Genomic DNA, 14,510 nt, shown 5'->3' on the forward strand with positions numbered 1-14,510 from the left:
TGAAAAATAAGTGGAAAAATAATTTATTAATATTTAATTTTTTTCAAGTTTATTAAAAATATAGAGACCAAATTTAATGGATCGAAAGATTGAAAGATGATGAAATTGAAAAAATATTTAAATTTTATAAATTATTTTAAATAAAACAAATAACAATTAAAATAATAGAAACTAAATATGACAAATAAAAAGTTGATAACTGATGAAATTAAAAAAAATTAATGTCAAAGATCATTTAAAATAAAATAAATATAAATAAAAAGAATAGAGACTAAATTTAATGAATAAAAAAAATTTCAATTAAGAAAATGATAAGAGAAAAATAAATAACAAAAATAAAAATATAATCAAAGTTGATATAAAAATCAAATTAAATTCTAAGGAACTAAATTAATAACAAAATTTTATATAATAAATAAATAATAGGATATTTTTTTATTTTTTATAACTTTTAGAAAGTGTAATATTTCATCTAAAAAAATACTTTTAATTTTTTTGAAAACTAAACTAAATTTTTTATTGATTGAAAAATATTTTTTATTGATAAATTTTTCTAATAATAAACAAAAAAAAATTAGAAAATAACTTTTCATTAAACAAACCTAGATTATTATTTCTGCTAAGAATAAAAACAAACGAAACTACATACCAGTTTCATGGACCAATAATAAAAGGTGAAAGAGAAAAAAATGGAAGACCATGACTTCATCTGGTAATCTGTACTGTTCAGATTACTGAATTGTATCCCTCTTTTCCTCAGACACGCCAAAATCTGCAGCCTAATATATAGAACCAGGTGGTTTCTGTGGTCCTTCCAGTTTACTAGCATTAATGTTCTCGGCTAGATATCAGCTTGAACTAACATTACATGCTATCGCACTGAAAATTATACAATAAAAACATATAGTTCAAAGAGGAAATCTGCTACATTTGCATTTCAGCCATTAGTTCAGACCTAACATTGACACTATGCATCATGAAACTTGCTGTTCAGTCAACTGGTAACGTCACTGTCTAATTGGAAAACACCACCAGTAGAATATTCTAGTGAAAAGGAACAAACATAAAGTGATAAAATAAGCTAAAAACGTGTTGATTAGTTAGTAGTAGACTTACTTGTGGTAACTGAGCCATCTGCTGTTGCTTGGACCCCTGAAAGGGGTAGAAAGAAAGAGGACTAGTCAGTTAGCTACGTAATAATGCTACTGGTAATACAAGGTTGGGCAGTGACATTCTCTGATGATGGATGTGAAAGAAAGAACGAGAATTCAAACAGCCCATATCACGATTTCTGCAACCAACATGGTGTCTAGCATCTTCTCATCATTCACACTCTTTCTTTTTCTTAGTTCTTGGATGTGCTCGGCCAGGGATAACACGACATTGCCCACTACTCCACTCAGGGATGAAATGGGAGATACTCTTGTTTCTTCTGGAGAAAGATTTGAACTTGGATTCTTTACTCCTTGTGGGAGAAATGAAGGCAAGAAATACCTAGGCATCTGGTATTACAGATACAACCCTCAAACTGTTGTGTGGGTTGCTAACCGTGAAAATCCACTTGATAATTCCAGGGGAGTTTTTTCCCTCGGACAAGACGGAAACCTCCAGGTGATGGATGTAAATGGAACATCTTACTGGTCCGCAAGGATAGAATCAACATCATCTTCATTTTCTTTGAAGCTCATGGATTCCGGGAACTTAGTCTTGATCCAAGAAGCTGCAAATGGTTCAGCAATATTGTGGCAAAGCTTTGATTATCCAACTGACACATTTCTTCCAGGAATGAAGATAGACAAGAACTTTATGTTGACTTCTTGGAAGAGTTCCATTGACCCAGCACCAGGAGACTTCAAATTTCAGCTGGATGAAAGAGAAAACCAGTACATCATCATGAAGAACGGATCAATTCCGTACTGGAAAAGTGGAGTTTCTGGAAGTTTTGTAAGATCCGACGAAAGGCTCTGGCTTGTTTCTAACTTGCTCATGAATTCCAGCAGGAAACCAAGCAGTCCTCTTGGGAACACAACAACTACAAAGGAAAGTCCTTATGATAGAATAAATTCAACAGCTGTGAATTATAAGAATACAAGACTGGTGGTGAATTTCGATGGGCAGATACAGGTTTTCCTCTGGAGAAATGCGAATTGGACTTTGATCTGGCGGGAACCAAGTGATCGATGCAGTGTATTTGATGCTTGTGGGACTTTTGGCATCTGCAATAGTCAAAATAGGATTCCTTGCAAGTGTTTGCCAGGATTTCAGCCCAGGTCTCCCGATAATTGGAAATTAGAAAACTTTGCAGAGGGGTGTGAAAGAATGTCACCTTTATGCAGCAACGATGTGGCTCCGAAGTTCCTGGAGTTAAAATCGATGAAAGCAGGAAAGCCTGATGCTGAACCTGACTACTCAGATGAAAATGACTGTATGAACAAGTGCCTTAGCAAATGCAACTGCCAGGCATATTCTTATCACAAGGCTGAAAATGGGGATAATAATTTTACATGCTGGACTTGGTTTAAGGATCTCAACAACATTCAGGAGCAGTATGACAGGGGTCGTGACTTCAATGTCCGTGTGCCACTTTCAGCTATAGGTACTTAATCCTTTCAATACGGTGACTTCGTATCTGCATAGCTGATTTATCTCTTAGAATTTTGATACCTGGCTATTTTAGTTACTGAAAAGTAAACACACGTTTGCGACTCTAGTTTATCATCTGATACGGCGCTTGATTGCAATGGTTCTTGTACAGTAAGTTTAATTGTTTTAATACTTCAAAAATTTCAACTTATTCCTGCATAATCTTTTGTAAGTTAGCATTTGCAGAATCAGTCTTGCGGATTGAGTTTGCCACAGATTAACAAAAATAGTTGTGTTGGTGTTGTCTATTGGTCTATTTCAGGACAAAGCTAGAATCTCATCAGGTTCTTACTTGTTCTGCCAGACTGGAATCAGATTTGGCTGTCACAAACTCAAAACTATCTAGCAGATTGCTAAGCTAGTAGCTAGAAATGGTTATAGTTTATAAAAGTTTTCCTCAGTTTTCAAATGCATAGATTCAGAAGTAAGGATATACAATTTTAAATTGCATGAACTTTGACATGTAGACATTCCACTCTTTCAGCATCGGTGACAAGAAAATGTGAGATGTGCGGCACTACCGTAATCCCCTACCCGCTAAGCACTGGACCAAACTGTGGCGATCAAATGTACTTCAGGTTCCACTGTGATGATTCCAGTAGCCAGCTTATGTTTGAGGTACCTGGTGGTGCCTACTATCGTGTAACTGGCATTGATGAAGAGTTGCAAAAGTTTTCAATACATGTTGAAGATGCAAGTTGTAAAGCTATCGAGTTGATGGGAAACTATACGCAGAGCATCCAGTCCTGGCCATTTCATGTAATTGGAAGATGCGACGCTAACCGTAGTAATAGTAGAATAGGTTCATCATTTGAAGATACAGGATTTGCTGAAGTTGAAATCGGGTGGACTGATCCATCTGAACCACTCTGTTACTCACTCGATGAATGCAATGACTGGCGACATTCAACCTGCAGTTTTGCAAGAGATGGGAAGAAAAGGTGCCTTTGCAATAAATCCTTTCGGTGGGATCCCAAAACGGTCAATTGCATTTCAGGTATATTGACAATAACATTTTAAGTGATCTATATCTAGATTTCTTTGTAAGCAAGCAATTCAGATATCAATACGGTGACTTGGTACCTGCATAGCTGATTTATCTCTTAGAATTTTGATACCTGGCTATTTTAGTTTCTGAAAAGTAAACACATGTTTGTGACTCTAGTTTATCATCTGATGCGGCGCTTGATTGCAATGGTTCTTGTACAGTAAGTTTAATTGTTTTAATACTTCAAAAATTTCAACTTATTCCTGCATAATCTTTTGTAAGTTAGCATTTGCAGAATCAGTCTTGCGGATTGAGTTTGCCACAGATTAACAAAAATAGTTGTGTTGGTGTTGTCTATTGGTCTATTTCAGGACAAAGCTAGAATCTCATCAGGTTCTTACTTGTTCTGCCAGACTGGAATCAGATTTGGCTGTCACAAACTCAAAACTATCTAGCAGATTGCTAAGCTAGTAGCTAGAAATGGTTATAGTTTATAAAAGTTTTCCTCAGTTTTCAAATGCATAGATTCAGAAGTAAGGATATACAATTTTAAATTGCATGAACTTTGACATGTAGACATTCCACTCTTTCAGCATCGGTGAAAAGAAAATGTGAGATGTGCGGCACTACCGTAATCCCCTACCCGCTAAGCACTGGACCAAACTGTGGCGATCAAATGTACTTCAGGTTCCACTGTGATGATTCCAGTAGCCAGCTTATGTTTGAGGTACCTGGTGGTGCCTACTATCGTGTAACTGGCATTGATGAAGAGTTCCAAAAGTTTTCAATACATGTTGAAGATGCAAATTGTAAAGCTATCGAGTCGATGGGAAACTATAAGCAGCAGCGCAACCAGTCCTCGCCATTTTATGTAATTGGAAGATGCGACGCTAACCGTAGTAATATTATATTAGGTTCTTCATTTGAAGATACAGGATTTGTTGAAGTTGAAATCGGGTGGATTCAACCATCTGAACCACTCTGTAACTCACTCGATGAATGCAATGACTTGCCACATTCAACCTGCAGTCCCGCAAGAGATGGGATGAAAAGGTGCCTTTGCAATAAATCCTTTTGGTGGGATCCCAAAACGGTCAATTGCATTTCAGGTATTCTGACAATAACATTTTAAGTGATCTATATCTAGATTTCTTTGTAAGCAAGCAATTCAGATATCAATACGGTGACTTGGTACCTGCATAGCTGATTTATCTCTTAGAATTTTGATACCTGGCTATTTTAGTTTCTGAAAAGTAAACACATGTTTGTGACTCTAGTTTATCATCTGATGCGGCGCTTGATTGCAATGGTTCTTGTACAGTAAGTTTAATTGTTTTAATACTTCAAAAATTTCAACTTATTCCTGCATAATCTTTTGTAAGTTAGCATTTGCAGAATCAGTCTTGCGGATTGAGTTTGCCACAGATTAACAAAAATAGTTGTGTTGGTGTTGTCTATTGGTCTATTTCAGGACAAAGCTAGAATCTCATCAGGTTCTTACTTGTTCTGCCAGACTGGAATCAGATTTGGCTGTCACAAACTCAAAACTATCCAGCAGATTGCTAAGCTAGTAGCTAGAAATGGTTATAGTTTATAAAAGTTTTCCTCAGTTTTCAAATGCATAGATTCAGAAGTAAGGATATACAATTTTAAATTGCATGAACTTTGACATGTAGACATTCCACTCTTTCAGCATCGGTGAAAAGAAAATGTGAGATGTGCGGCACTACCGTAATCCCCTACCCGCTAAGCACTGGACCAAACTGTGGCGATCAAATGTACTTCAGGTTCCACTGTGATGATTCCAGTAGCCAGCTTATGTTTGAGGTACCTGGTGGTGCCTACTATCGTGTAACTGGCATTGATGAAGAGTTGCAAAAGTTTTCAATACATGTTGAAGATGCAAATTGTAAAGCTATCGAGTCGATGGGAAACTATAAGCAGCAGCGCAACCAGTCCTCGCCATTTTATGTAATTGGAAGATGCGACGCTAACCGTAGTAATAGTAGAATAGGTTCATCATTTGAAGATACAGGATTTGCTGAAGTTGAAATCGGGTGGACTGATCCATCTGAACCACTCTGTTACTCACTCGATGAATGCAATGACTGGCGACATTCAACCTGCAGTTTTGCAAGAGATGGGAAGAAAAGGTGCCTTTGCAATAAATCCTTTTGGTGGGATCCCAAAACGGTCAATTGCATTTCAGGTATTCTGACAATAACATTTTAAGTGATCTATATCTAGATTTCTTTGTAAGCAAGCAATTCAGACAATGCTGCTAGGACAGTAAAATTTGCTACTTCTGACAAGTAATAATGGCTTGTTTGTTAGTCCTTCCATAAATTTGTGCAACTATATAGTTGAGTAAAGAATATAGTTAACCTGCTGCCTCAATGATAATAGCTTATAGCAATAATTTCTCTGATTAACATGCAGCATCTACAAAGAAAAGGAGGTCATTATATCTAGTTTTACTTGGAGTTGTTGCAGCTTCTGTAATCATCCTATGTGCTTCCTTCTTTCTGTATCATATGCGAAGATCAACGAAGGTTACTGGTCGAGGTACTCAATATTCCAACAATTTAATGTTTATTCTTTTAATAAAATAAGTATATTTTTCAATGAAAACTCAGAAAGTGATTAACTCTTGAAATTGCCTTCAACTCAGAAAACAGAGAAAGCATCCAGGGAAATGTAGCATTTCACTTGAATGACACTGAGAGACGATCCAGGGATTTGATATCTGCTGACCATTTCACCGTAGATGATAAGAAAGGCATAGATGTACCGATTTTTGACATGGAATGCATACTAGCTGCTACAGATAACTTCTCGGGTGCAAACAAGCTAGGACAAGGGGGTTTTGGGCCTGTTTACAAGGTAAATGACCATGCTGTTTCCTACAGTACTGGAGTTTATTCTGACATGCTGTGTATTGATTTTTGTTCAGGGAAAGTTACCGGGAGGCCAAGAGATAGCTATAAAAAGACTTTCTTATGGTTCAGGGCAAGGCTTGGAGGAATTCAAGAATGAAATTACATTGATCGTCAAACTTCAACATCGTAATCTTGTTAGACTTTTGGGATACTGTGAAGAAGGATGTGAGAAAATGTTGGCCTATGAATACATGCCAAACAAAAGCTTGGATGTGTTCATATTTGGTTAGCCTCCTTAAACTTAACTACTAAACATTTTTCTATGCTGATGGGAAACAGATAATTTAAGATGATTGCTAACTTTATTCTCTCAATGGAAATTGAAACCATACAAGATCGGACGCTGTGCGTGTTATTAAATTGGGAACTGCGCTTTAACATTATCATGGGAATCGCTCGAGGACTGCTTTATCTTCACCGCGATTCAAGGCTGAAGATCATTCACAGAGACTTGAAAACAAGCAATGTCCTCTTAGATGAGGAGATGAACCCCAAAATTTCTGATTTCGGCTTGGCAAGGATCTTAAGAGGCAAACAAACAGAAGGAAACACACAGAGAGTTGTTGGGACTTAGTAAGTTCTATTATGCGCGCAGATTGCTTTCCTAACCATGGGATACATCCAATGTTGATTACATTTCTGTCTCAGCTAACATAATACAAACTCACCTGTCATGCAGCGGCTACATGGCACCGGAGTATGCAATGGATGGGGATTTCTCAACGAAGTCTGATGTCTTTAGCTTCGGTGTGATTGTACTTGAAATTCTCAGTGGAAAAAGAAATGCGGCATTTTACAAGTCTGATCAAAATTTTAGCCTCTCAGCTTATGTAAGCAATGGAAATTTTCAAAGCCACATCTTCCTTTTCTTTCTCTACCATTTAAAAATTTTGATTTTTAAACTTTGTCACAGGCATGGAAGTTGTGGAAAGAGGAAAAGGTACTGGATTTGATGGACCGAGCATTATGCGATACTTGTGACGCAAATGAATTTGTGAGGTGTGTGAATGTTGGCCTCTTATGTGTGCAAGAACATCAATGGGATCGTCCCACCATGTCAAACGTAGTTTTCATGCTTGAAAGTGACACTGCATCTCTACCAACTCCTAAGAAACCAGCATTTGCAGCAAGCAGATCCCTCTTCAACACTGCTTCTTCTTCTAGCAAAGCAGATTCATACGTCGATTTAACAAATACGTTAGAGCAAGGAAGATAATTGGGGGAAGGGGTTAGAAAATGTTGTTCTCCCTTTATATCAATCTAGCAGGGTTTGTCGTACTTTCCAATATAAATCTGCTGTTTTTGTCTATCTTGTCCCATTAACTCAGAGCCATTCATTGTCTTAAAAGTTTGTCATTCATTCTGATCAAATAATTTGTATTGAGATTACATAAAAGCCAGAATAATGTTTTGTATGTGTACTTGACAGTAACAGGCATGAAAGAGTGACATTGGAAGCAACTATATTGTGCAGGACATGCCGTGGAACCAACATTCTGATGCACATACAAGACTTAAGGCTTAGCCATACATGTCAGGCTAGTTCTGCCCTCATTGACATACACATTATGAAACTGTTTTAACAAGCCCTAATCAAATACAATATAGTGGAAAATAAGGAAAAAATTCAACAAAAAAGTATATATTTTTAAACAAGTTCTTATAATTTTTGAATGGCAAAGTGCTGAAGGCTGAGGAAATTAATCCCCCATTTGTTTTTGTGGTGGTAAAGTTTTTTTATTTTATTGTATTTTATTTTTGCTTTAATTTTTTTAATGTTTTTACATTGTTTTGATACGTTGATATCAAAAATAATTTTTTAAAAAATATATTATTTCAATATTTTATATAAAAATATAATTTTTCTGAAAAAATTCAAGACGACATCTTTTTGAAATGTTGGGACAACAACATATTGGATTGATTCAGGTTAACTTGTAAAATCCACAACCATGGTCATGAGACCATGATAACCTTATAGAAAGTAAACCAAAATAAATTATGAAGTCTAATTCCCCATCAATCTAATGTTGAAGGATGGGATTAAAAAAATAAGTTAATTAAAAAAGATATAAAAAAATTGAGTCAACCTAAATTAACTTGCTAAACTCATAACCTAGGTAATGAGATCGGGATAACTCCACTGAAAGCTAATCAAAACAAATTATGAAACTCAACTTCCAATCAACTCAATGTTGTAATATGAAATTAGAAAAAAATCAATTAAAAAATTATATAAATAAATGATTCAATTCAACCCGAATTAACACACAAACTCGTGACCTAGATTAACACGCTAAACACATGACTCAGGTTATGATACAGGGATAACCTCATTAAAAACAAAAAAAAGCCTTAGTCAACCCAATTTATCATTCCAAACTCTCAACTTGGGTTATAAGGCTTGTATAACCATATAAAAAGAAAATAAAAATTTATTTTGAATCATAATTCCTAATCAATCTAATGTTGAAGGATGAAATTGAAAAATAAATTAAAAAAACTAAAAAAATTGCCTGATTCAACCTGGATTAGCTCCCATGACTTAAGTTATAAGATCAAGATAACCTTATAGAAAGCAAATCAAAACAAATCATGAAATCTAATTCTCAATGAATAAAATATTGAAAGATGAAATTTGAAAAAAAAAATATAATCTAAAAAAAAACCTAAGTCAACCAAATTAATTTACCAAACTTATATCTCATATCACGAGATTAGGACAACCTTATAGAAAGTAAATAAAACAAATAATAAAGTTTAATTTGCAATAAAATAAATGTTGAAGGATCAAATTGAAATTGAAGAAATTAACAAAAAATTAACAAAATAAATAAATTAACTAGGTTAACTCATGAAACATGCACCCTACATCATGAGATTGAGACAACATCATAAAAAGTAAATCAAAAAAATTAAAATGTTTAATTTTTAATGAATCAAATATTAAATGATAAAAAGTGATGCGCAATCAAAGCACCATCTCTTCTAGTATTTTGTTAATTTATCTATATATTAAAAATTGTTAAAAGAGGTTACAATGAGTGAACTATACAACATAAAAATCAAAGCATATTGACAATGGTCTTTAGGTCATTGCTAGATTATTCTTCGCGCTATACTATGGATTGGATTAATTTTTTCTAGACATAAAAATAATATCTTGGTGTTGTTAATATCGTTTATAGCATAATGATGTGACATTGTCAACTTGACAAGTTAAAAAATAACTCAAATAACTTATAAAAAATATAGTTTGACTAAAAAAATTAAGATGATATTTTTACAAAAAGATTAAAATAACAACATATTAGATCAACTCGGATTAACCTATCAAATCCATTATCAAGGTCATGAAACCCTGATAACCCTATAAAAAGCAAATCAAAAAAATTATTAAACTAAATTCTCAATCAACTCAATATTGAATGATGAAATTGAAAAAAAAAAAAAGAACCGAGTCAACTTTGGTAAACTTGATAAACTTGGCTCATGAGATTAGGATAATCCCATAGAAAACAAATTATAACGCTTAATTCTAAATCAACTTAATGTTAAAGGATGAATTTTTTTTAAAAAAATAAAATATCACTCAAGTTAACTGATCAAACTCGTGACCCGGGTCACAAGACCAAGATAACCTTATAGAAATTAAATCAAAATAAATCATTAAGTATAAATTCTAGTCAACCCCATGTTAAATAATGAAATTGAAAAAGTTTCAACTAAAAAAAAAACTAAGTTAATTGGCTTAACCTACAAACCAGGTCATCAAACCATGATAACCCAATAAAAAGTGAATAAAAAAAATATAAAGTTCAATTCTCAATCAATATAATATTGAAGGATTAAATTGATTTAAAAAATATTAAAAAAATAACTCAAGTCAATCTAGGTTAACTTGTCAAACTCGGGTAAAGAGATCAAAATAGCTCTACAGAAACAAAATTAAAAACAATTATAAAATTTAATTTTCAATAAACTCAATGTTTATGAATTAAATTAAAAAAATCAATTAAAAAAACTCAAGTATGTAACAACCCATCTTTTCAAGCCCAAAACAAATGAATTTTTTTTTCATAATTAACATGCATCGTGTCAGTAAACAGCGAACATATTTTCTCACATCATCAATATACAATTCATACATCAACAACTATCAACATTTCATTTAAAAGTGAATCTTACATAAACTCATAATATTATATTTGTATGATTAGAAATTCACATTTAAAATATACATACATAGACATGAGTTTATATTCTATCCTATAAATAGTCATCACGAATGAGTTTGTATTCTATCCTATAAATAGTCATCACGAATTTAAGCTAAAAGGATCTAATAATAGTTATACATTCAGTACATTAATTCATACAAAACACATCATCATTTAAAATGTAACTATATGATTCCTTGTAAAAGTAGGTTCTCGAGTATTGGGCTTCTTAGACACCTTATTGGTGTGACGCCCCTACTACAATACAAAATATTTACAAGAATGCAATTACTTAATAATAATAATAAAACGGTTTGGCAGTTTAATGAAGCATTAACATTATGTCATGTTTGAAGTGTAACATTTGTAATTCCTTCATGTTCTTAGTATACTCAACTTGTAGTACATATAGATGCACCAATTCTTACAATCAGCCATAATCTTAAATCTGGCCATCCTCTTAAGGTATCATTTGTCGAGTTTAACTATTCACTCACCCCAGCCAACTCCTACGAATGCCATCAACCAAAGCTAATCATTCATTTATCCGGGTCATCTATTCTGAAGCCAATAGCCAAAGTTAATTAATTGTTTGTCTTGGTTATCCTTTCAGATGTAATTAGTTAAAGCAAATCATTCTTTTATCTCATTCATCCCCAAAGCTAATCATTCATTTGTCCCGGTCATCCATTTAGAAGCTGTTAGCCAAAGCTAATCAATCGTTTATCTTGGTTATCCCTTCAGATGCACTTAGCTAAAGCAAATCATTCATTTATCTCGGGCATCCCTTTAGATACCATTGGCCAAAGCTAATTATTCATTTGTCCCAATCATCCCTTCGGATGCAATTAGCTGAAGCTAGTTAATTATTTGTCCTAGTCATCCCTTTGGATGCCATTAGTCAAAGCTAATCAATTATTAACATTTAAGCATTTAACAATCTAGTATCTAAATTAACATAATACAGTAACATTCATGATAAAGTATTTTTCATTATTCAACATTATTAAAAAGGAAGATGAAGTCACCTACCTGCAATAGAAGCTCTACTCATGTTCCCTCCTTTAGTCACAAACTCATCTCATAAATTTTTCTCATTCAAGGATATGTTATAAAATAATCATATAAATAGCTAATAGATCTTTCTTTCAATCATTTCTTTCTTTATATCTTATGTTTTTCTTATTACACCCATTAATGTTGTTATCCTTTATCCAACCATAGTTATCATTCCTTCAAGTCGATATTACATAGAATCCATATTCATCCATTACTCATATGTTACTTTCTATGCATGTTCATTTTCCTCATAATAACATACATACATACATATATCATGTATATTTTCAATATTAGTATCTCAATGTGCAAGTGTTCGTATGAGTCAATTCTTTTATATTCTTATATATAGTATTCATGTGAAAGTCTATTGTTACTGTCTAACTTTGAACTGTTGTTGTCTCATTTCCAACTGTTACTGTCTAACTTTGAATTGTTACTATCTTAGTTCTAACTGTTACTGTCTAACTTTGAACTGTTACTGTTTAAACATTTGAATTGTTACTGTCTACACATTAAACTGTTACTGTTCAACCATTATTGTCTAACTTTGAACTGTTACTATCTCATTTCCAATTGTTACTGTCTAATTTTCAACTATTACTGTCTAATTTTGCCTTAGATTTTTACTAATATTTAGAGCTATAAAACTCTATTTCAAGTGAGATTGGTCTCATTGGAAAGTTAAGACATGAGACTACAAGTTCTCTAAAGAAAGAAGAATCTAGTTCTGCCTCTAAGATAGTTAAAACTGCTCATAAAAATAATAATCAAACTTACTACTCTACAGGGTCTATCATGACCCAGTCTCGATTGGTAACCCATAACCGGAGTTCTACAGCTCCAAATTAAGCAAGACCAATTTCCTTAGTTATCTAACATCTAAGACTACAATTTCTATGAAGAACCTGGTTCTCATTCCCTCATCCTCCTATCCGAAATCTACTAAAAGTCAGGAGACGAGTATATCTATATTCATCACCTCCCTTTCCTTTCACACATAACTTTCACAACTATATTTTCTGGGTAAATTATCATGGTTTCACGTCCTTAATCACATACCACACATGAATTAATTTAATTTTAACAATAAATACTTTTCCCTAATTCAAGTTTAAGAACCCTAATCTATAATTCACATCAAGACATTAATTCATTATCGAATATGAAATGACTTATAAGATCATGTTTAGAACACCTTACCCAGAACGAATTAAGGTTTTGATCTTCAACTAGTTGAAGATTTTTCAACTCCCTCCTTTCTTATCTAATGACAACCAGCCCTTCATCTTCTCTTCTAGTTCAATTTCCTTGTTAATCTCTTGCCCACAAGTGTTTATTCCATCTATAAACCCTTAATCTGGGATAGGTTCTTGAAATTTTGGTGTTTCTCTCTTGATTTTGCAAGAATGAATATAAAATTTCCCTCTTTTCTTTTCTTATGATTTCTATAGATTTTTGAGTGAGAATAAAAGTATTTATGCTCTATAATTTTTTTGTATTTGTATTTAGGCCCCCACATCTTTTTTTTCTCTTATAATTAAGTTATACCTCTTTTCACTTCTTATGATTTCACCCCACAACTTTTAGCTTAATTTATTTTCTTTAATTTAATTTAACCCTTAACATTTTCAGGTTGATTTTTAATGTCTCGAAATATTTCATCCAGAAACTTATATTAAAATTTTTATAAATTCCTGTTTTTATTTAACCATATGCATGAATTTTTTCACTATTATTTCTCATGTCATTAGTTTACAATTTACGCAACCTTTATTTTTTTTTCCGGGGTTTACAAAGACAATCTAACTAACTAACAAAACTCATGACCCAGATTATAAAACTATGATGTTTTGATGTTAAGCAAGCTTGTTGTTATAAGAGTGGTATTTATATTTCCTTTTATGAATTGTGAGAGTGTTCAAACTATCCCATATTATTATTATAATTTTAAAAACTTTAAAATTAACATTTAAAGATATAATTTTAAAAAAATAACAGCTATCATGTTCCTAAACATTTTTTTAATAAGCTCTCATGTAATGTTAAGGACAAATGAAGGGATAATTAAGCACATCATTGACATCCAAGGACTTAATTAACTTTGTGAAAACGAGATTCAATTAAACATTTTGTTAGAATATAAAGACTAACACTGTCGGAAGCATGAGAAAGAATAGTCATACAAGAACAGATGCAATAAAAACGCGATGATCTCTCCTAAGTTGTTGGAAAGCTTATTTCTTTACATATACCAAACTAATATAAAAGCAATATTAAAACTCCTCTTTAAAACCATATGATATATATCATAGTTGTAAAATCTAGATTAACCTAAAGGATTGATTTGAAATCTGATTAACTTATTATAGTTATAAAATCTAAATTAATCTAAGAAGTTAATTTAAAATTCGATTAACTTGGAGCCTGAAATAGTATGAGTTTTAATTTAAAATTCAATTAACTTGGAGCCTGAAATAGTATGAGTTGAAAACAAAATTCTCAATTAATAAAATCAAAAACTTGAGTTTACCAGGATCTAATCCAATAAAAAACCAGTTTTTAATTTGTTGATGTTTTTGAAAAAATTGATTAAATAATTTTATTTTCATTCTTTTTTAAAAGAAAATTGAAGGATGACCCGGATTAATTTTATTGATT

At 32.7% G+C, this 14,510-nt stretch overlaps 1 protein-coding gene across 2 annotated transcripts; it reads left to right on the plus strand.

Moving 5' to 3' along the window:
• Positions 1–1,126: 1,126 nt before the first annotated feature.
• Positions 1,127–8,031, plus strand: LOC105141833 (G-type lectin S-receptor-like serine/threonine-protein kinase At4g03230). 2 transcript variants are annotated; one of them, XM_011049203.1, is made up of 10 exons: positions 1,127–2,596; positions 3,128–3,640; positions 4,225–4,740; positions 5,325–5,840; positions 6,071–6,196; positions 6,303–6,514; positions 6,585–6,795; positions 6,906–7,143; positions 7,250–7,400; positions 7,484–8,031. In XM_011049203.1, exons 1-10 carry the CDS (start codon positions 1,240–1,242, stop codon positions 7,784–7,786), a joined length of 4,143 nt encoding a protein of 1,380 aa, XP_011047505.1. In that variant the 5' UTR covers positions 1,127–1,239; the 3' UTR covers positions 7,787–8,031. The 2 variants fall into 2 exon arrangements, with proteins under 2 accessions (XP_011047505.1, XP_011047506.1); XM_011049204.1 differs by lacking the exon at positions 3,128–3,640.
• Positions 8,032–14,510: the final 6,479 nt, after the last annotated feature.

This window comes from Populus euphratica, unplaced genomic scaffold, assembly GCF_000495115.2.
Source record: "Populus euphratica unplaced genomic scaffold, PopEup_1.0 scaffold132.1, whole genome shotgun sequence".
Lineage (NCBI taxonomy): Eukaryota > Viridiplantae > Streptophyta > Magnoliopsida > Malpighiales > Salicaceae > Populus > Populus euphratica.